Source organism: Bolinopsis microptera, chromosome 11 (genome assembly GCF_026151205.1).
Source record: "Bolinopsis microptera isolate Bmic1 chromosome 11, MBARI_Bmic_1.0, whole genome shotgun sequence".
In the NCBI taxonomy this organism is placed as follows: Eukaryota; Metazoa; Ctenophora; class Tentaculata; order Lobata; family Bolinopsidae; genus Bolinopsis; species Bolinopsis microptera.
The window spans coordinates 20,367,272-20,390,099 of NC_087082.1; the positions used below are offsets into that span (position 1 = coordinate 20,367,272).

The 22,828-nt window shown below is 42.2% G+C and overlaps 2 protein-coding genes across 4 annotated transcripts in view; one reads left to right on the forward strand and one right to left on the reverse strand.

Moving 5' to 3' along the window:
- Positions 1 to 22,828, reverse strand: part of LOC134822809 (chitooligosaccharidolytic beta-N-acetylglucosaminidase-like) — a gene marked incomplete in the record, with an annotated part of 941,725 nt that overhangs the window by 715,465 nt on the left and 203,432 nt on the right.
- Positions 1 to 22,828, forward strand: part of LOC134823565 (MAP/microtubule affinity-regulating kinase 3-like) — a 55,034-nt gene that overhangs the window by 25,729 nt on the left and 6,477 nt on the right. For 2 of the 3 annotated variants that reach the window (XM_063835091.1, XM_063835092.1), the window contains exons 7-15: positions 66 to 220; positions 628 to 774; positions 2,100 to 2,239; positions 12,840 to 12,932; positions 15,996 to 16,183; positions 16,907 to 17,005; positions 21,042 to 21,171; positions 21,332 to 21,511; positions 21,838 to 21,978. In XM_063835091.1, coding sequence (XP_063691161.1) covers positions 66 to 220; positions 628 to 774; positions 2,100 to 2,239; positions 12,840 to 12,932; positions 15,996 to 16,183; positions 16,907 to 17,005; positions 21,042 to 21,171; positions 21,332 to 21,511; positions 21,838 to 21,978 — 1,273 coding nt within the window. Of the gene's footprint in view, positions 1 to 65; positions 221 to 627; positions 775 to 2,099; positions 2,240 to 12,839; positions 12,933 to 15,995; positions 16,184 to 16,906; positions 17,006 to 21,041; positions 21,172 to 21,331; positions 21,512 to 21,825; positions 21,979 to 22,828 lie in introns of all 3 variants that reach the window. The other variant, XM_063835090.1, reaches the window with a different exon arrangement.

Here is a 22,828-nt window from a genome sequence, read left to right on the forward strand (position 1 = left end):
TCATATCTGAGGTTTACACACCATTCTTTTCTGAAGAGTAACAACTGATAAAGATCCTATTTCAGCGTGTCTAAATCTGATAAAAGGGATGTTACAACCAGACCCCTGTAAAAGGCTGAAGCTGACTGCTGTAATGCAACACCCGTGGGTTACGAACAAGGGAACGTGGCCTCTTTACCCTTACATTACCCCCAAGTGTAATGATGCCTTAGAAAAACAGGTAGGTCACTTCAGTACCAGGTAACCAGGTAACCAGGTAACCAGGTAACCAGGTAACCAGGTTGCCATGGGTAACGAACAAGGGAACGTGGCCTCTTTACCCTTACATTACCCCCAAGTGTAATGATGCCTTAGAAAAACAGGTAGGTCATTATAGGAGGGCAGTTTTGTTCAACAACATAAACTGTGTTTGTGCTGGGCATTTTTCGGCTTTTTCAAATCTCTTTGAAATAAAATTTGTCAAAATCTCTCGTTAAAAAATAAACTTTGTCAATATTACCCGTAAAAAATTTGTCAAAAACTCTCGTTAAAAATAAAATTTGTCAGACTTTGCCGGGGGTCCCTCCAAACATCTCAGATCAAATAATCACGCACTCTCCCGATCCCACCTAAACCCCCTTTTGCCAGGTAATACACCAGATGTCACGACTGCTAAAAGTCAACCAGTCTGACATTAAACGAGCTATAGACGAGAACAGGCTGGACTGGATATCAGCTATTTATCATCTGTTGATGCGGGACAAAGAACAACACCTCGCTGCTAAAGTTTCCAACGTAAGTTATTTGGGTTACGTGGTTAATCAATAATCATCTGTCATTTTAAAATTCATGACTCGACACAAACAAATTTTTCTTATCTCACCGATATTGAAGAGTGGAAGTTGTTGATAACCTACAGTACTTAGTCATCTGATAACAAGCTTCGAACACTTCTAGAATCTCAAATAACCCCCTCACATCCCCTCAGTTCCACGACCCCTCACTAACCCCTCGGTTCCCCGACCCCTCACTAACCCATCACCTCTTTACAACATCATCCCCAGCTGAAGACGATTTACACATGTATTTTGAAAGCTCCTGCTAAAACAAACTTTTCGTATCACTTATATGTTTTAAATAATCCCCATCCAGTCTCCAGACTAACCCATCAGTTCAACGACCCCTCACTAGCCCCTCAGTTCCCCGACCCCTCACTAACCCATCAGTTCAACGACCCCTCACTAACCCCTCAGTTACCCGACCCCTCACAAACCCCTCAGTTCCCCGACCCCCCACTAACCCATCAGTTCCATAACCCCTCACTCACCCCTCAGTTCCCCGACCCCTCACTAACCCATCAGTTCCCCGACACCTCACTAACCCCTCAGTTCCCCGACACCTCACTAACCCCTCAGTTCCCCGACCCCTCACTAACCCCTCAGTTCCTCGACCCCTCACTAACCCCTCAGTTCACCGACCCCTCACCGACCCCTCAGTTCCCCGACCCCTCATTAACCCTCGTTCCCCGACCCCTCACTAACCCCTCACATCCCAGACCCCTCACTAACCCCTCACATCCCCGACCCCTCACTAACCCCTCCGTTCCCCGACCCCTCACTAACCCCTCAGTTCCCCGACCCCGCACTAACCCCTCAGTTCCCCGACCCCGCACTAACCCCTCAGTTCCACGACCCCTCACTAACCCCTCAGTTCCCCGACCCCCCACTAACCCATCAGTTCCATAACCCCTCACTCACCCCTCAGTTCCCCGACCTCTCTCTAACCCCCCGTTCCCCGACCCCTCACTAACCCCTCACATCCCCGACCCCTCACTAACTCCTCCGTTCCCCGACCCCTCACTAACCCCTCAGTTCCCCGACCCCGCACTAACCCTCAGTTCCCCGACCCCGCACTAACCCCTCAGTTCCCCGACCCCTCACTAACCCCTCCGTTCCCCGACTCCTCACTAACCCCTCCGTTCCCCGACCCCTCACTAACCCCTCAGTTCCCCGACCCCTCACTAACCCCTCAGTTCCCCGACCCCTCACTAACCCCTCACTTCCCCGACCCCTCACTAACCCCTCCATTCCCCGACCCCTCACTAACCCCTCACATCCCAGACCTCGCTGAGTGGTGAGATGACGGAGAGTACGAGTGGAGTGGGGACCTCTATTGCAGACGAGCAGGAGTCCAAGACAATAGAGCAGATCACAGCACTCACCCTGAACGGCAGACACAGCTCCCCTGCTACTCCTCTAATGTAAGTTTATTTAGAGACACAGCTCCCCTGCTACTCCTCTAATGTAAGTTTAGTTAGAGACACAGCTCCCCTGCTACTCCTCTAATGTAAGTTTATTTAGAGACACAGCTCCCCTGCTACTCCTCTAATGTAAGTTTAGTTAGAGACACAGCTCCCCTGCTACTCCTCTAATGTAAGTTTATTTAGAGACACAGCTCCCCTGCTACTCCTCTAATGTAAGTTTAGTTAGAGACACAGCTCCCCTGCTACTCCTCTAATGTAAGTTTAGTTAGAGACACAGCTCCCCTGCTACTCCTCTAATGTAAGTTTAGTTAGAGACACAGCTCCCCTGCTACTCCTCTAATGTAAGTTTAGTTAGAGACACAGCTCCCCTGCTACTCCTCTAATGTAAGTTTAGTTAGAGACACAGCTCCCCTGCTACTCCTCTAATGTAAGTTTATTTAGAGACACAGCTCCCCTGCTACTCCTCTAATGTAAGTTTATTTAGAGACACAGCTTCCCTGCTACTCCTCTAATGTAAGTTTATTTAGAGACACAGCTCCCCTGCTACTCCTCTAATGTAAGTTTATTTAGAGACACAGCTCCCCTGCTACTCCCCTAATGTAAGTTTAGTTAGAGACACAGCTCCCCTGCTACTCCTCTAATGTAAGTTTATTTAGAGACACAGCTCCCCTGCTACTCCTCTAATGTAAGTTTAGTTAGAGACACAGCTCCCCTGCTACTCCTCTAATGTAAGTTTAGTTGGAGACACAGCTCCCCTGCTACTCCTCTAATGTAAGTTTATTTAGAGACACAGCTCCCCTGCTACTCCTCTAATGTAAGTTTATTTAGAGACACAGCTCCCCTGCTACTCCTCTAATGTAAGTTTATTTAGAGACACAGCTCCCCTGCTACTCCTCTAATGTAAGTTTATTTAGAGACACAGCTCCCCTGCTACTCCTCTAATGTAAGTTTATTTAGAGACACAGCTCCCCTGCTACTCCTCTAATGTAAGTTTATTTAGAGACACAGCTCCCCTGCTACTCCCCTAATGTAAGTTTAGTTAGAGACACAGCTCCCCTGCTACTCCTCTAATGTAAGTTTATTTAGAGACACAGCTCCCCTGCTACTCCTCTAATGTAAGTTTATTTAGAGACACAGCTCCCCTGCTACTCCTCTAATGTAAGTTTAGTTGGAGACACAGCTCCCCTGCTACTCCTCTAATGTAAGTTTATTTAGAGACACAGCTCCCCTGCTACTCCTCTAATGTAAGTTTAGTTGGAGACACAGCTCCCCTGCTACTCCTCTAATGTAAGTTTATTTAGAGACACAGCTCCCCTGCTACTCCTCTAATGTAAGTTTATTTAGAGACACAGCTCCCCTGCTACTCCTCTAATGTAAGTTTATTTAGAGACACAGCTCCCCTGCTACTCCTCTAATGTAAGTTTATTTAGAGACACAGCTCCCCTGCTACTCCTCTAATGTAAGTTTATTTAGAGACACAGCTCCCCTGCTACTCCTCTAATGTAAGTTTATTTAGAGACACAGCTCCCCTGCTACTCCTCTAATGTAAGTTTATTTAGAGACACAGCTCCCCTGCTACTCCTCTAATGTAAGTTTATTTAGAGACACAGCTCCCCTGCTACTCCTCTAATGTAAGTTTATTTAGAGACACAGCTCCCCTGCTACTCCTCTAATGTAAGTTTAGTTAGAGACACAGCTCCCCTGCTACTCCTCTAATGTAAGTTTATTTAGAGACACAGCTCCCCTGCTACTCCTCTAATGTAAGTTTAGTTAGAGACACAGCTCCCCTGCTACTCCTCTAATGTAAGTTTATTTAGAGACACAGCTCCCCTGCTACTCCTCTAATGTAAGTTTAGTTAGAGACACAGCTCCCCTGCTACTCCTCTAATGTAAGTTTAGTTAGAGACACAGCTCCCCTGCTACTCCTCTAATGTAAGTTTATTTAGAGACACAGCTCCCCTGCTACTCCTCTAATGTAAGTTTAGTTAGAGACACAGCTCCCCTGCTACTCCTCTAATGTAAGTTTAGTTAGAGACACAGCTCCCCTGCTACTCCTCTAATGTAAGTTTAGTTAGAGACACAGCTCCCCTGCTACTCCTCTAATGTAAGTTTAGTTAGAGACACAGCTCCCCTGCTACTCCTCTAATGTAAGTTTATTTAGAGACACAGCTCCCCTGCTACTCCTCTAATGTAAGTTTAGTTGGAGACACAGCTCCCCTGCTACTCCTCTAATGTAAGTTTATTTAGAGACACAGCTCCCCTGCTACTCCTCTAATGTAAGTTTATTTAGAGACACAGCTCCCCTGCTACTCCTCTAATGTAAGTTTATTTAGAGACACAGCTCCCCTGCTACTCCTCTAATGTAAGTTTAGTTAGAGACAAAGCTCCCCTGCTACTCCTCTAATGTAAGTTTAGTTAGAGACACAGCTCCCCTGCTACTCCTCTAATGTAAGTTTAGTTAGAGACACAGCTCCCCTGCTACTCCTCTAATGTAAGTTTATTTAGAGACACAGCTCCCCTGCTACTCCTCTAATGTAAGTTTATTTAGAGACACAGCTCCCCTGCTACTCCTCTAATGTAAGTTTAGTTGGAGACACAGCTCCCCTGCTACTCCTCTAATGTAAGTTTATTTAGAGACACAGCTCCCCTGCTACTCCTCTAATGTAAGTTTATTTAGAGACACAGCTCCCCTGCTACTCCTCTAATGTAAGTTTATTTAGAGACACAGCTCCCCTGCTACTCCTCTAATGTAAGTTTATTTAGAGACACAGCTCCCCTGCTACTCCTCTAATGTAAGTTTATTTAGAGACACAGCTCCCCTGCTACTCCTCTAATGTAAGTTTATTTAGAGACACAGCTCCCCTGCTACTCCTCTAATGTAAGTTTATTTAGAGACACAGCTCCCCTGCTACTCCTCTAATGTAAGTTTATTTAGAGACACAGCTCCCCTGCTACTCCTCTAATGTAAGTTTATTTAGAGACACAGCTCCCCTGCTACTCCTCTAATGTAAGTTTAGTTAGAGACACAGCTCCCCTGCTACTCCTCTAATGTAAGTTTATTTAGAGACACAGCTCCCCTGCTACTCCTCTAATGTAAGTTTAGTTAGAGACACAGCTCCCCTGCTACTCCTCTAATGTAAGTTTAGTTAGAGACACAGCTCCCCTGCTACTCCTCTAATGTAAGTTTAGTTAGAGACACAGCTCCCCTGCTACTCCTCTAATGTAAGTTTAGTTAGAGACACAGCTCCCCTGCTACTCCTCTAATGTAAGTTTATTTAGAGACACAGCTCCCCTGCTACTCCTCTAATGTAAGTTTAGTTAGAGACACAGCTCCCCTGCTACTCCTCTAATGTAAGTTTAGTTAGAGACACAGCTCCCCTGCTACTCCTCTAATGTAAGTTTAGTTAGAGACACAGCTCCCCTGCTACTCCTCTAATGTAAGTTTATTTAGAGACACAGCTCCCCTGCTACTCCTCTAATGTAAGTTTATTTAGAGACACAGCTCCCCTGCTACTCCTCTAATGTAAGTTTAGTTAGAGACACAGCTCCCCTGCTACTCCTCTAATGTAAGTTTAGTTAGAGACACAGCTCCCCTGCTACTCCTCTAATGTAAGTTTAGTTAGAGACACAGCTCCCCTGCTACTCCTCTAATGTAAGTTTAGTTAGAGACACAGCTCCCCTGCTACTCCTCTAATGTAAGTTTAGTTAGAGACACAGCTCCCCTGCTACTCCTCTAATGTAAGTTTAGTTAGAGACACAGCTCCCCTGCTACTCCTCTAATGTAAGTTTAGTTAGAGACACAGCTCCCCTGCTACTCCTCTAATGTAAGTTTATTTAGAGACACAGCTCCCCTGCTACTCCTCTAATGTAAGTTTAGTTAGAGACACAGCTCCCCTGCTACTCCTCTAATGTAAGTTTAGTTAGAGACACAGCTCCCCTGCTACTCCTCTAATGTAAGTTTATTTAGAGACACAGCTCCCCTGCTACTCCTCTAATGTAAGTTTAGTTAGAGACACAGCTCCCCTGCTACTCCTCTAATGTAAGTTTATTTAGAGACACAGCTCCCCTGCTACTCCTCTAATGTAAGTTTAGTTAGAGACACAGCTCCCCTGCTACTCCTCTAATGTAAGTTTATTTAGAGACACAGCTCCCCTGCTACTACTCTAATGTAAGTTTATTTAGAGACACAGCTCCCCTGCTACTACTCTAATGTAAGTTTATTTAGAGACACAGCTCCCCTGCTACTCCTCTAATGTAAGTTTATTTAGAGACACAGCTCCCCTGCTACTACTCTAATGTAAGTTTAGTTAGAGACACAGCTCCCCTGCTACTCCTCTAATGTAAGTTTATTTAGAGACACAGCTCCCCTGCTACTCCTCTAATGTAAGTTTAGTTAGAGACACAGCTCCCCTGCTACTCCTCTAATGTAAGTTTATTTAGAGACACAGCTCCCCTGCTACTCCTCTAATGTAAGTTTAGTTAGAGACACAGCTCCCCTGCTACTCCTCTAATGTAAGTTTAGTTAGAGACACAGCTCCCCTGCCACTCCTCTAATGTAAGTTTAGTTAGAGACACAGCTCCCCTGCTACTCCTCTAATGTAAGTTTATTTAGAGACACAGCTCCCCTGCTACTCCTCTAATGTAAGTTTAGTTAGAGACACAGCTCCCCTGCTACTCCTCTAATGTAAGTTTATTTAGAGACACAGCTCCCCTGCCACTCCTCTAATGTAAGTTTAGTTAGAGACACAGCTCCCCTGCTACTCCTCTAATGTAAGTTTATTTAGAGACACAGCTCCCCTGCTACTCCTCTAATGTAAGTTTAGTTAGAGACACAGCTCCCCTGCTACTCCTCTAATGTAAGTTTATTTAGAGACACAGCTCCCCTGCCACTCCTCTAATGTAAGTTTAGTTAGAGACACAGCTCCCCTGCTACTCCTCTAATGTAAGTTTAGTTAGAGACACAGCTCCCCTGCTACTCCTCTAATGTAAGTTTATTTAGAGACACAGCTCCCCTGCTACTCCTCTAATGTAAGTTTAGTTGGAGACACAGCTCCCCTGCTACTCCTCTAATGTAAGTTTATTTAGAGACACAGCTCCCCTGCTACTCCTCTAATGTAAGTTTAGTTAGAGACACAGCTCCCCTGCTACTCCTCTAATGTAAGTTTAGTTAGAGACACAGCTCCCCTGCTACTCCTCTAATGTAAGTTTATTTAGAGACACAGCTCCCCTGCTACTCCTCTAATGTAAGTTTATTTAGAGACACAGCTCCCCTGCTACTCCTCTAATGTAAGTTTATTTAGAGACACAGCTCCCCTGCTACTCCTCTAATGTAAGTTTAGATAGAGACACAGCTCCCCTGCTACTCCTCTAATGTAAGTTTATTTAGAGACACAGCTCCCCTGCTACTCCTCTAATGTAAGTTTAGTTAGAGACACAGCTCCCCTGCTACTCCTCTAATGTAAGTTTAGTTAGAGACACAGCTCCCCTGCTACTCCTCTAATGTAAGTTTAGTTAGAGACACAGCTCCCCTGCTACTCCTCTAATGTAAGTTTAGTTAGAGACACAGCTCCCCTGCTACTCCTCTAATGTAAGTTTAGTTAGAGACACAGCTTCCCTGCTACTCCTCTAATGTAAGTTTAGTTAGAGACACAGCTCCCCTGCTACTCCTCTAATGTAAGTTTAGTTAGAGACACAGCTCCCCTGCTACTCCTCTAATGTAAGTTTAGTTAGAGACACAGCTCCCCTGCTACTCCTCTAATGTAAGTTTATTTAGAGACACAGCTTCCCTGCTACTCCTCTAATGTAAGTTTAGTTAGAGACACAGCTCCCCTGCTACTCCTCTAATGTAAGTTTAGTTAGAGACACAGCTCCCCTGCTACTCCTCTAATGTAAGTTTATTTAGAGACACAGCTCCCCTGCTACTCCTCTAATGTAAGTTTATTTAGAGACACAGCTCCCCTGCTACTCCTCTAATGTAAGTTTAGTTAGAGACACAGCTCCCCTGCTACTCCTCTAATGTAAGTTTATTTAGAGACACAGCTCCCCTGCTACTCCTCTAATGTAAGTTTATTTAGAGACACAGCTCCCCTGCTACTCCTCTAATGTAAGTTTAGTTAGAGACACAGCTCCCCTGCTACTCCTCTAATGTAAGTTTAGTTAGAGACACAGCTCCCCTGCTACTCCTCTAATGTAAGTTTAGTTAGAGACACAGCTCCCCTGCTACTCCTCTAATGTAAGTTTATTTAGAGACACAGCTCCCCTGCTACTCCTCTAATGTAAGTTTATTTAGAGACACAGCTCCCCTGCTACTCCTCTAATGTAAGTTTAGTTAGAGACACAGCTCCCCTGCTACTCCTCTAATGTAAGTTTATTTAGAGACACAGCTCCCCTGCTACTCCTCTAATGTAAGTTTAGTTAGAGACACAGCTCCCCTGCTACTCCTCTAATGTAAGTTTATTTAGAGACACAGCTCCCCTGCTACTCCTCTAATGTAAGTTTAGTTAGAGACACAGCTCCCCTGCTACTCCTCTAATGTAAGTTTAGTTAGAGACACAGCTCCCCTGCCACTCCTCTAATGTAAGTTTAGTTAGAGACACAGCTCCCCTGCCACTCCTCTAATGTAAGTTTATTTAGAGACACAGCTCCCCTGCTACTCCTCTAATGTAAGTTTAGTTAGAGACACAGCTCCCCTGCTACTCCTCTAATGTAAGTTTATTTAGAGACACAGCTCCCCTGCTACTCCTCTAATGTAAGTTTAGTTAGAGACACAGCTCCCCTGCTACTCCTCTAATGTAAGTTTAGTTAGAGACACAGCTCCCCTGCTACTCCTCTAATGTAAGTTTATTTAGAGACACAGCTCCCCTGCTACTCCTCTAATGTAAGTTTATTTAGAGACACAGCTCCCCTGCTACTCCTCTAATGTAAGTTTAGTTAGAGACACAGCTCCCCTGCTACTCCTCTAATGTAAGTTTAGTTAGAGACACAGCTCCCCTGCTACTCCTCTAATGTAAGTTTATTTAGAGACACAGCTCCCCTGCCACTCCTCTAATGTAAGTTTAGTTAGAGACACAGCTCCCCTGCTACTCCTCTAATGTAAGTTTAGATAGAGACACAGCTCCCCTGCTACTCCTCTAATGTAAGTTTAGTTAGAGACACAGCTCCCCTGCTACTCCTCTAATGTAAGTTTATTTAGAGACACAGCTCCCCTGCCACTCCTCTAATGTAAGTTTAGTTAGAGACACAGCTCCCCTGCTACTCCTCTAATGTAAGTTTAGATAGAGACACAGCTCCCCTGCTACTCCTCTAATGTAAGTTTATTTAGAGACACAGCTCCCCTGCTACTCCTCTAATGTAAGTTTAGTTAGAGACACAGCTCCCCTGCTACTCCTCTAATGTAAGTTTATTTAGAGACACAGCTCCCCTGCTACTCCTCTAATGTAAGTTTAGTTAGAGACACAGCTCCCCTGCTACTCCTCTAATGTAAGTTTAGATAGAGACACAGCTCCCCTGCTACTCCTCTAATGTAAGTTTATTTAGAGACACAGCTCCCCTGCTACTCCTCTAATGTAAGTTTATTTAGAGACACAGCTCCCCTGCTACTCCTCTAATGTAAGTTTATTTAGAGACACAGCTCCCCTGCTACTCCTCTAATGTAAGTTTAGTTAGAGACACAGCTCCCCTGCTACTCCTCTAATGTAAGTTTAGTTAGAGACACAGCTCCCCTGCTACTCCTCTAATGTAAGTTTAGTTAGAGACACAGCTCCCCTGCTACTACTCTAATGTAAGTTTATTTAGAGACACAGCTCCCCTGCTACTCCTCTAATGTAAGTTTAGTTAGAGACACAGCTCCCCTGCTACTCCTCTAATGTAAGTTTATTTAGAGACACAGCTCCCCTGCCACTCCTCTAATGTAAGTTTAGTTAGAGACACAGCTCCCCTGCTACTCCTCTAATGTAAGTTTAGTTAGAGACACAGCTCCCCTGCTACTCCTCTAATGTAAGTTTAGTTAGAGACACAGCTCCCCTGCTACTCCTCTAATGTAAGTTTAGTTAGAGACACAGCTCCCTGCTACTCCTCTAATGTAAGTTTAGTTAGAGACACAGCTCCCCTGCTACTCCTCTAATGTAAGTTTATTTAGAGACACAGCTCCCCTGCTACTCCTCTAATGTAAGTTTATTTAGAGACACAGCTCCCCTGCTACTCCTCTAATGTAAGTTTAGTTAGAGACACAGCTCCCCTGCTACTCCTCTAATGTAAGTTTAGTTAGAGACACAGCTCCCCTGCTACTCCTCTAATGTAAGTTTATTTAGAGACACAGCTCCCCTGCTACTCCTCTAATGTAAGTTTATTTAGAGACACAGCTCCCCTGCCACTCCTCTAATGTAAGTTTATTTAGAGACACAGCTCCCCTGCTACTCCTCTAATGTAAGTTTAGTTAGAGACACAGCTCCCCTGCTACTCCTCTATTGTAAGTTTATTTAGAGACACAGCTCCCCTGCTACTCCTCTAATGTAAGTTTATTTAGAGACACAGCTCCCCTGCTACTCCTCTAATGTAAGTTTAGTTAGAGACACAGCTCCCCTGCTACTCCTCTAATGTAAGTTTAGTTAGAGACACAGCTCCCCTGCTACTCCTCTAATGTAAGTTTATTTAGAGACACAGCTCCCCTGCTACTCCTCTAATGTAAGTTTATTTAGAGACACAGCTCCCCTGCTACTCCTCTAATGTAAGTTTATTTAGAGACACAGCTCCCCTGCTACTCCTCTAATGTAAGTTTATTTAGAGACACAGCTCCCCTGCTACTCCTCTAATGTAAGTTTAGTTAGAGACACAGCTCCCCTGCTACTCCTCTAATGTAAGTTTATTTAGAGACACAGCTCCCCTGCTACTCCTCTAATGTAAGTTTATTTAGAGACACAGCTCCCCTGCTACTCCTCTAATGTAAGTTTATTTAGAGACACAGCTCCCCTGCTACTCCTCTAATGTAAGTTTATTTAGAGACACAGCTCCCCTGCTACTCCTCTAATGTAAGTTTATTTAGAGACACAGCTCCCCTGCTACTCCTCTAATGTAAGTTTATTTAGAGACACAGCTCCCCTGCTACTCCTCTAATGTAAGTTTAGTTAGAGACACAGCTCCCCTGCTACTCCTCTAATGTAAGTTTATTTAGAGACACAGCTCCCCTGCTACTCCTCTAATGTAAGTTTAGTTAGAGACACAGCTCCCCTGCCACTCCTCTAATGTAAGTTTAGTTAGAGACACAGCTCCCCTGCTACTCCTCTAATGTAAGTTTATTTAGAGACACAGCTCCCCTGCTACTCCTCTAATGTAAGTTTAGTTAGAGACACAGCTCCCCTGCTACTCCTCTAATGTAAGTTTATTTAGAGACACAGCTCCCCTGCTACTCCTCTAATGTAAGTTTAGTTAGAGACACAGCTCCCCTGCTACTCCTCTAATGTAAGTTTATTTAGAGACACAGCTCCCCTGCTACTCCTCTAATGTAAGTTTAATTAGAGACACAGCTCCCCTGCTACTCCTCTAATGTAAGTTTATTTAGAGACACAGCTCCCCTGCTACTCCTCTAATGTAAGTTTATTTAGAGACACAGCTCCCCTGCTACTCCTCTAATGTAAGTTTAGTTAGAGACACAGCTCCCCTGCTACTCCTCTAATGTAAGTTTATTTAGAGACACAGCTCCCCTGCTACTCCTCTAATGTAAGTTTAGTTAGAGACACAGCTCCCCTGCTACTCCTCTAATGTAAGTTTAGTTAGAGACACAGCTCCCCTGCTACTCCTCTAATGTAAGTTTATTTAGAGACACAGCTCCCCTGCTACTCCTCTAATGTAAGTTTATTTAGAGACACAGCTCCCCTGCTACTCCTCTAATGTAAGTTTATTTAGAGACACAGCTCCCCTGCTACTCCTCTAATGTAAGTTTATTTAGAGACACAGCTCCCCTGCTACTCCTCTAATGTAAGTTTAGTTAGAGACACAGCTCCCCTGCTACTCCTCTAATGTAAGTTTATTTAGAGACACAGCTCCCCTGCTACTCCTCTAATGTAAGTTTATTTAGAGACACAGCTCCCCTGCTACTCCTCTAATGTAAGTTTATTTAGAGACACAGCTCCCCTGCTACTCCTCTAATGTAAGTTTATTTAGAGACACAGCTCCCCTGCTACTCCTCTAATGTAAGTTTAGTTAGAGACACAGCTCCCCTGCTACTCCTCTAATGTAAGTTTATTTAGAGACACAGCTCCCCTGCTACTCCTCTAATGTAAGTTTATTTAGAGACACAGCTCCCCTGCTACTCCTCTAATGTAAGTTTATTTAGAGACACAGCTCCCCTGCTACTCCTCTAATGTAAGTTTATTTAGAGACACAGCTCCCCTGCTACTCCTCTAATGTAAGTTTAGTTAGAGACACAGCTCCCCTGCTACTCCTCTAATGTAAGTTTATTTAGAGACGATTTTCAGCTCTTTTGAAATAGTTGCTGTTGTTTCAGCGTAAATCGAGTCGGTTGTCAATGAGCTGAATTATTTAATGGTATATTTTCAGGAGTAACACTAGGAACACTAGTTATATAATGGTATATTTTCAGGAGTAACACTAACCGATCAACCACAAAACCAACTTCCGCTAAAACACCCCCCGCAAGTAAACAGAACAGTAACACCAGCAGTCCTGTAACACTGTGAGTATTGTAACTATGGCAACTAGTAGTGTAACTATTGTAACTATGGTAACTAGTAGTGTAACTATGGTAACTAGTAGTGTAACTATGGTAACTAGTAGTGTAACTATGGTAACTAGTAGTGTAACTATGGTAACTAGTAGTGTAACTATGGTAACAAGTAGTGTAACTATGGTAACACCCCCCGCAAGTAAACAGAACAGTAACACCAGCAGTCCTGTAACACTGTGAGTATTGTAACTATGGTAACTAGCTGTGTAACTATAGTAACTAGTAGTGTAACTATGGTAACTAGTAGTGTAACTATGGTAACTAGTAGTGTAACTATGGTAACTAGTAGTGTAACTATGGTAACTAGTAGTGTAACTATGGTAACTAGTAGTGTAACTATGGTAACTAGTAGTGTAACTATGGTAACTAGTAGTGTAACTATGGTAACTAGTAGTGTAACTATGGTAACTAGCTGTGTAACTATAGTATTAACTAGTAGTGTAACTATGGTAAAACCCCCCGCAAGTAAACAGAACAGTAACACCAGCAGTCCTGTGACACTGTGAGTTAATAATTTAATTAAAATATGGTCACTACCAGTTACCAGTAACCAGTTACCATACTATATGAAAACTTGACTTTCTGATATTGACGACTGAAATTACTCGACTTACTCACAAATTTCAGGGAAACTGTGACTGAGGACAAAAAAACTGACACACAAACTGACACGCAAACTTCTGAAACAGTACATACCAGTGTAACTATGGAAACAACCGATACTTTTACAGACCAACTCTCCCTCCCAACTGACACTACTCACTCCATTACCAATGAAAACAAGGTCCAACTACCACCTAGAAAATCAGTTAGTTCGGATGAATCTAAGTACTATTCAGTACTGGAGATTGAAGGGACGCCGCCCCGTGATAGTGATGTCATACAATCCTCCTGTAATGACATCGTCACTGCATCGTCACATGAAGCGCAAAATCACCCCAATAGCAATAAATTGTGGCCAGAATCGTCTGGAGGATCGGGCTCGTCCAATAACTCACAAAATAGAAAGGATTTTCACGAAGCTATGGAAAAAACAGTTCAAATCAGGAAGAAAATTGAATCAAAGCGTTCCTGGAAAATTAGTCCACGTGAAGATGATCCCCCGACTACAGCTCCTTATATGGGCATCACGTGTAACAGAACCTCTATGCCATCTCAGAGAGACCCTCCCTCTATACCTGAGAGATCAGCGAGAGACAGGTTGGATTATTCTAGACGACCAGATTTTAGAGATCCTAAGTTTGGAAACCGAGGGGCGGATGATCGTTCACGTGGCAGGATCGGGGACGATCAATTTCATGATTTCAAAAGTGAGTATGGATCTTATAATGACAGACAAAGTAGGGAAAACAGAGAGAACAGACCATCTGATGACTACAAACCTCGACAGTCTGATGACTACAGGTTGAGAACAGAGTATGATGAGAGACCTTACTCCAGCTACTACAACAGAAGACAATCAGATAACTTTAAAAACAGGCGCCCACCACCCCCTCCACCACCTCGTCCCCAGATCCCACCACCACTTCGTCCCCAGATTCCTGAAAGGTATGATAAAGGTAGTTTAAGAAATTCCAGGACCTTTAGCTCTGTGAGGGGTCGTCCATCTCGGCAGGCTGTCCGGTCTCGTGGTCACAGTAGGACAAGGTCGTACGGTGGAGAGGGTTCTAGTGAGCTGGGACCACGTGACTTTAGATATATATCTGAAGGATCGTTTCTCCCATCTACAAGAGATAGATCTGCTCCTCCGCACAAATTTAGAGATCGAAATCAGCCTGATTATTCTTCCACTTTATTCAGGAAATCTTCTACTCTACCCCAAAAATCTTCCTCTCTACCTAGAACATCTTTACATTCTTCAGCTCAACCTCGACCGATTTCCTCACGCAGTCGATCTCAACCTTCGTCTGCCCCGAGAGTTAGGGTATCGTTTGCAAAGGATCACGAGGTCAGGAGTAATTCAGGTTCCAGGAGTGTAGAACATGGCCTACATCAGGTAAACTTGAGCAGTGAAGGGGGACGTTCTAAAACGTTACCAAGACGCATGCCTAGTTTTCAATCAAGCTCCCAAAATTATCCGTTTACTAGACAAGATGCCGATCATGATATCCAGTGTGGTAATCAAAAGGAAGAAAGAGTTGGGTCAAGGAATCCTGATGATCTGAGACCCCTCAATTACGGAGACTATTTAGAAAATTCGTATAGGAGCAGTGGTCGGTTTAAAAGGAAATCAAACTACAGTAGTAGAAGTTTTAAAAATTTCACTTTTTACAACTTGTAATAATTAAAATCTTAAACCATTGCATCACCTGAATTTTAAAATTTCAAACGATCGTCTACATGTTTTTGACTTAATCGCATTGCATGTAACAGTAAAAGTTCAAATTTGTCTTTTTAAATTTTGTATGTTTTCATAATAGACTAGTATTTTCTCATTTAAGTTTTAACTAAGTGAGCTATATTTTGTTCTGATGATATTGGAAATTGTAGATGTTTTACAGGATTGAAAATGTAGATGTTTTTTCTCTTTAAAACAAATCTAGCACAGGTCAACAGAATTTGTACAGAGTAGAGAAAATCTCAGAAATTTAATGGATAAACTCAAGAAAAACTTCAAAAATACACACTACGATTTGGCCGATCAATCAGAATCAGAAAGATCACCCATCACCAGACACATACACAAAACTTTTGACTCGTTTAAATCCATTTTTCACTCGCTGACCCCGGATCTGAGACATACAAACGAACGTACAGACGAACACACTGACCTCAAAACAAACGAACGAAACAGCGATGATTTCCACGTGGTAAAGTGTGAAATTCAGAGCGATTCTAGTTCGGAATATTTGTCAGTTTTATCTGTCGTGCCTTACGATTGGTAAGTCATTAATGTTTCTATACTAACACCGTTAACTTAGTAACGAAATGACATCATTATTACCATAAATCTCAAATGTAAATCAACAATTATCAATAATAACCTGAAAGTAACCCCTTGTTCCCCTGCAGTCGCCCGAAGACAGCCCAAGTACCCAGCCGTCAGACTAAGCCAACCAGCGGCTCACAATCCCAACCTGTTACCCCGGATACCAGCCGGACCCCACGTGCAGTGAGCAGTATGAGTTACAAGATACACAAACAACCTAGTGCTGAGGAGAATAATGCTGACACCGCCATGTTCACCATGCCTAAAATAGGTTGGAGTTTAGCTTGCTTAATTGCTCATTTTCACTCCCAAACTTAGTTGTCATTGGGTTATTCGAATTTGTAAATCACTTAAACCCTTACTTGCTTCTGCTCCATGGTAAATCCTCATGAATTAATGTTTCACTATAATAATTTGAATTAACATATTATGGTAACCCAGGGAGATCAGCCCGACATATTGCGTCACGTGGTTCCCCTAATACTGATCATGTGTACCAAGTAACCTAGTAACCTATTAACCTAGTAACCTAGTAACCTAGTAACCTAGAAACCTAGTAACCTAGTAACCTAGTAACCTAGTAACCTAGTAACCTAGTAACCTAGTAACCTAGTAACCTAGTAACCTAGTAACCTAGTAACCTAGTAACCTAGTAACATAGTAACATAGTAACCTAGTAACATAGTAACCTAGTAACCTAGTAACCTAGTAACCTAGTAACCTAGTAACCTAGTAACCTAGTAACCTAGTGACCTAGTGACCTAGTAACCTAGTTACCTAGTAACCTAGTAACCTAGTAACCTAGTTACCTAGTAACCTAGTCACCTAGTAACCTAGTAACCTAATAACCTAGTAACCTAGTAACCTAGTAACCTAGTAACCTAGTAACCTAGTAACCTAGTAACCTAGTAACCTAGTAACCTAGTAACCCAGTAACCTAGTAACCTAGTAACCTAGTAACCTAGTAACCTAGTAACCTAATATCGTAACCCAGGGAGATCAGCCCGGCATATTGCGTCACGTGGTTCCCCTAAGACTGATCATGTGTACCACGAATACGGCCCTCAGAAGGATAAACGCAGGATACTATCAGGTAATATCATTACTTTATTCTTTTATTTCATAGAGTTTAAATTTCATGGTTTATGGTTCTAATGACATAGATTTTTTATTAATTCGTAGATTTTGTATTTTATAGTTAAATATACTTCTTTAAAATGTTTTTACCTTCGGCTTGGTGCAATTATTGATATTTATCGATGTATTTTTTATTATTTAAACGTTTATCGTTCCTTTAAGCAGCTTGAATGTTAGGCAAATAATACGGCACTTTAATTGGAAGGAAGTAATATTATATATTAATTGATTTCTCTGTAAACACAGCCTCATCAGAAATTATTTAAAAAATATTAATGTCAGAAATATTAGTAATTCAAAGAGTTCTTGTAAGCATAAGTTCTTTAAGCTCTCTTATATTTTCAAAAGATAGAACTTATGTCAATTACCATACCGAAGTTAGTCAAGCGAGCGTAGAAAAAAAAATAAAGGTTTAAAAATAAAAAGCGACCCATGATTTTCTTGCTCAAAATAACGAAAGCTGAATTCTGCAAAATAAATTGAAAACAAGCCCTTCACTGCCATTTGTATAAGATAATTCAAATCGTGATAAAATAAGTTTTTGGACAAATAAGTCTTGTTAATTTAAATGTCTATAGGTACCTTTTATAAGTTATCTATCTTAAGCTCTATAAGACGGGACAGGTGTTCTTGTCGTTTTAAACTGGCGTGTCCAAGCTTAGCGTTTCCACCTGCCGAGGTTTTGTCTGCCGTAATTCCACTTGTCTCTTCTTCTGTTCACCTGTTATAAATAAGTAATATATGTAAGTGGAAACTGGAAAGAGAAACACGGGCCTAAATAAGTGAATAGCTTAAAGCTATATGTAATTTGTGGAATTTACAACAACAAAGGTTCACCTGGTTGAAGCTGTCTTTGACCTAGTAACATAGTAACATGGGGGAGAGCATGATGAGATGATCCACCAGGACGTATCTTTTGGAGCAAGAACTCCCTGAAGCTAGAGAGGGTGAGGCAGTAGATGAAGAAGTTAGACATTACATTGATCATGGACAGGAACACGCTAACTCTATGCAGATGGGAAGGACTTGTAAGATGATGGATATCAAGCACGAAGGAAACAGCGAGTGGCAGAGTGGAGATCAGGAAAACAGCAGCAGTCAGGACAACTGTTGCAACCCCTCGTAGGTTGACGCTACTTCTTCTCGCACGTGCAGCTCTTCTAGCCACATCGAGAGTCAGCAGGGAGGCTATGATGACTATCAGGTTTGGAGCGACGGTAGTCAAGATGGTACCTATGGGTAGCATCTTTTTCCAAATATCACTGCTAAATCGGTATTCACAATCATATGTTCTGTAGTCGAAAAGCACATCTTCACTGCCAAGGAGGTAACACAGAAGAGGGTTTACAAGAGAAGATAACCAGATTACTGCACACACTGTATGAAACCTCCTTCTTGACCAACTGCCTGCTCGAAGAGGGAACTTCAGGGTGAGGTACTTGGAAGTGACTAATGTAGGGATGAGGTACCTACCACATGACCCAACCCAGTAGGAGAATAATGGTTTCACCAGACATAAGGTGTCTCCTAGGACCCAGGAGCCCGCAAAGAGCGATATTGTGTGGGGGAGGATATGTGTTATCGAGATCAACAGGTCGGACACTGCAATGTGCTGTATTATTGTGACTATGACCTTGTGCAGCTTGAAAGCTCCTCGTTGATTTGTTGCGTAAAGGATAACACTATCCCCAATGAGTGATGAAGCAGTGACGAAGGCGGTGTAGCAAGCCAAGGAGTACCTCTCTGCGTCACTATGGATACCAAAAGTGGCATAGTCACTATAATTGTTTGAAGTGATCATGATGCATTTAACTCACACCATGCAAGTGACTCAAAAAGGGAAGCTCAAATGTTGGATCTAATTTTTTTAATCAATAATAATACTCATCACGACATCACTCATTGTACATCCTGTACAACCTGGCAAAGCTCCACTTTGACTTACAAGTCAACAAGCGCCTCTTTCTGAATAATAAGACACGTATCAGTCCACGTCAACAGATCTCCACCAGCAAACTACTCAGAGTAACCATAGTAACTACTCAGAGCACAAATTGAGAAACAGAACCTTGTGTATTAGAACAGTATACAAGAATTTGGTAGGAAGATTTTAGATTTTAGATATTAATATTTTGACCTTTATACGCCTTTGCAGACTTTATATACATACAGGGGTGGCCCATAAGTGACTACCCACACGCAACCTCTTAATAACTCACGTAATTCGTCTCCAAATTGCACCAAAATTTCAGAGATTATAGATATGGGTCAAACTTAGATTTCCTGAAAGTTTCGTAAGCCCCACCCAATTACAGTGGGCGTGGCGTGACACTCCCTCTTTTTCACTATTGTCTTCATAAAATGAGAACGCTTTAAGCTAAGAACTCAAAATTTTTTGCACACATTTGGCTTGATAATTGAAAACCTTTCCCAAAGTTTCAAGTTCATTGGTTAAAATATGGCTAAGTTATGACCATTTCAAAACTCATCGGATACGTGATCCGAGCACTCAGTCAGTGATCTCGTCACTTGGTTAATGGCCTGTTTGGCTCACATGCACCGCTTGATTGGTTGCAGCCTGCTTATGGGCCGGCCTATACAGCTGACTGCACCTAAAACGCTATCACACGAATTTATGGTGGTGTCACCATTTCAGGGCTTGTTAGCCCTGCTAGTCACAGGTTCCTTACAATCAATAAAAAGGAATGAACCATCCATTGAATCATCGAACCGGGCCTACCGAATCACAAAGAAACACAAACTTTTAGACCGTGATTTCCAATCGAGGATAGATTTCGCCAACACATTCCTGTCCAAGCAGAATGTGGATCCCTACTTTGAGGACGAAATCTGGTACAGCGACAAGGCCATATAAACGGATATGTCAACTCCCAGAATGCAATTCACTGGGGCTCTACTAGACCGGATGAAGTGGTGGAGAGAACGGCTTTTCCTGAAAAGTCACGATCTGGTTTTTATCCTAAAAATTTGTGTTTCCCTTTCTAGCAAAGTCATCATCGGTATCCAATCAAAGCCTAATGAACCTCATTAATACACGCTAACGCCTTACTCTTGATCAGATTGGGTGACGAGATCACTAATTGAGTGCAAATAGCACTGACTGAGTGCTCGGATCACATATCCGATGGATTTTAAAATGGTCATAACTCAGCCATATTTTAACCAATGAACTTGAAACTTTTGGAAAAGTTTTCAATTATCAAGCCAAATGTGTGCAAAAAATTTTGAGTTCTTAGCTTAAAGCGTTCTCATTTTATGAAGACAATAGTGAAAAAGAGGGAGTGTCACGCCACGCCCACTGTAATTGGGCGTGGCTTACGAAACTTTCAGGAAATCTAAGTTTGACCCATATCTATAATCTCTGAAATTTTGGTGCAATTTGGAGACGAATTACGTGAGTTATTAAGAGGTTGCGTGTGGGTAGTCACTTTTGGGCCACCCTGTATATATCAATTTAAACCTCTCAACATTTCATAAATGGTCAAGATCACACATTTTCTATGGGTACAATTTCACAGAACTGTTGTTACTGTATGATAGAGGAATTTGTTTCCTTTGAATCAATCAAGCTAGATGAATTGTTGTAAATACTGAGATAAAAATATCAATTTACAGGCTATCGTCAAACATGTTGCAAGGCGTCATATTCAGTGACATAAGCCCTAAAAATTGTAAAAAGTTAGTAAAACCCAAAATTCCTTTAAAAATCTGAACACTCTTAAAACGGTAATAAAGTTAAAATTAAGATGTTAGGAGTAATGGAAGGCCAAAAGGATTTATAGTGTTAATTCCCAAAGGTTTTAAAGTCTTGATTACTGTATTATACAGTTTTTTTTTGTATTTTTGTACCAGCTATGTCAGCGCTAAACCCCATAGTAAATCTTTCTTATTGTGCTTTATGCTAATAATATTAGCTACTTATGCTAATATATTATATTACATAGTACATACTAATTATTAATACTGTGCAGCGCCAGAGAACGCCAATACTGGCTACAACACTATCCCTGCTGATCGGTCCTACAAACACACCAACACTCTTATAGACACTCAGAAGATACTTAGTCATATCTACAAGAACAGCAACAAAAACGGACGAACGTGAGTACATAAACTTAGATCAGCCCTTCAGTCAACATCCCTATCAATCAAGAGATTTGAAAACAAAGATTTGATAACTTATGTTAATTTGAGTGCAGAAAATAGATAGCGTAGATAGAATATCCACAGAACAATAAAGCCCAACCAGTAACCGATCTAGGTATGTGATAAACGGGCGGACAGTGAGTGACGGTGGAGCAGGCACTACGGAGCCTAGCAACACGAATCATCAGCACGTGCAGCGGAAACTGAGCGCGCCGTGTCGCGGAAACGCGGAAAAACCTCGCTATTACATGTCCGGGAAACGGTCTAGTGATCTCAAGATCGATACCAGTACCAGGTATGTTAATAGAATTTTACTAAACTGGTGGATCATCTCCAGTTATCCAGTTAGCCAAGAAATCCTCTTTCTCTCTCTCCATGTCAAAAAATGACCATGTCCTCACTAGCCCATAATAGTCCACTTGTAGTCCATTCTAAGACCTGATTCGTTATTGACAGTGCGGTTACTGATATAAAGTTGATTCTATCTCCAACAACAGCCGTATTGCCAAACAGGTTAGCTTTTGCGTGAATAATATTCGTCTATTATGAAACCGAATCTAGATTATCTACATATCTTTGGCCGGCGAATTTATCTCTAAAATATTCAAGAACCCGTTTCAGTGAACAATCAGCCAAGTCGAACAAAACGCCCAGTCCCAAATCAGCACTGACCCGCTTGGTTGAGGAGAAGTACATAGACCATAAACAGAGACACGCTTGGAGCTTCAAGTCTGATCGGAAGAAATCAGAGGACACCGTCAGGTAGTGTATAATGGAGCAAGACTGACTGGACACTTACAGAGTGTTAGTTTACTGACCGGACACTTACAGAGTGCTAGTTTACTGACCGGACACTTACAGAGTGCTAGTTTACTGACCGGACACTTACAGAGTGTTAGTTTACTGACCGGACACTTACAGAGTGTTAGTTTACTGACCGGACATTGACAGAGTGCTAGTTTACTGACCGGACACTTACAGAGTGTTAGTTTACTGACCGGACACTTACAGAGTGTTAGTTTACTGACCGGACACTTACAGAGTGTTAGTTTACTGACCGGACACTTACAGAGTGCTAGTTTACTGACCGGACACTTACAGAGTGCTAGTTTACTGACCGGACACTTACAGAGTGTTAGTTTACTGACCGGACACTTACAGAGTGTTAGTTTACTGACCGGACACTTACAGAGTGTTAGTTTACTGACCGGACACTTACAGAGTGCTAGTTTACTGACCGGACACTTACAGAGTGTTAGTTAACTGACCGGTCACTTACAGAGTGTTAGTTTACTGACCGGTCACTTACAGAGTGTTAGTTTACTGACAAACAGGAAATACTATGACAAACTTTAAGTTGTGGGGATTGAGTTGTGGGGATTGACAGACCGAAATGGAATACATGTCTGGACATTTTCTGACCGACTTGTGACTATAATAACATTGAAATTGATATCAAATTATCATTAAATGAAACTATTAAATTATCATTTTGAAATTTATATAAGGTCAATATTAAATTATTAAATCAGCAATCAGCATTTGATTGGTATAGCATAAAAAGTTGCAATGAATCAAAATCAGTTTAAAATTATTATTTTATTAAACCACC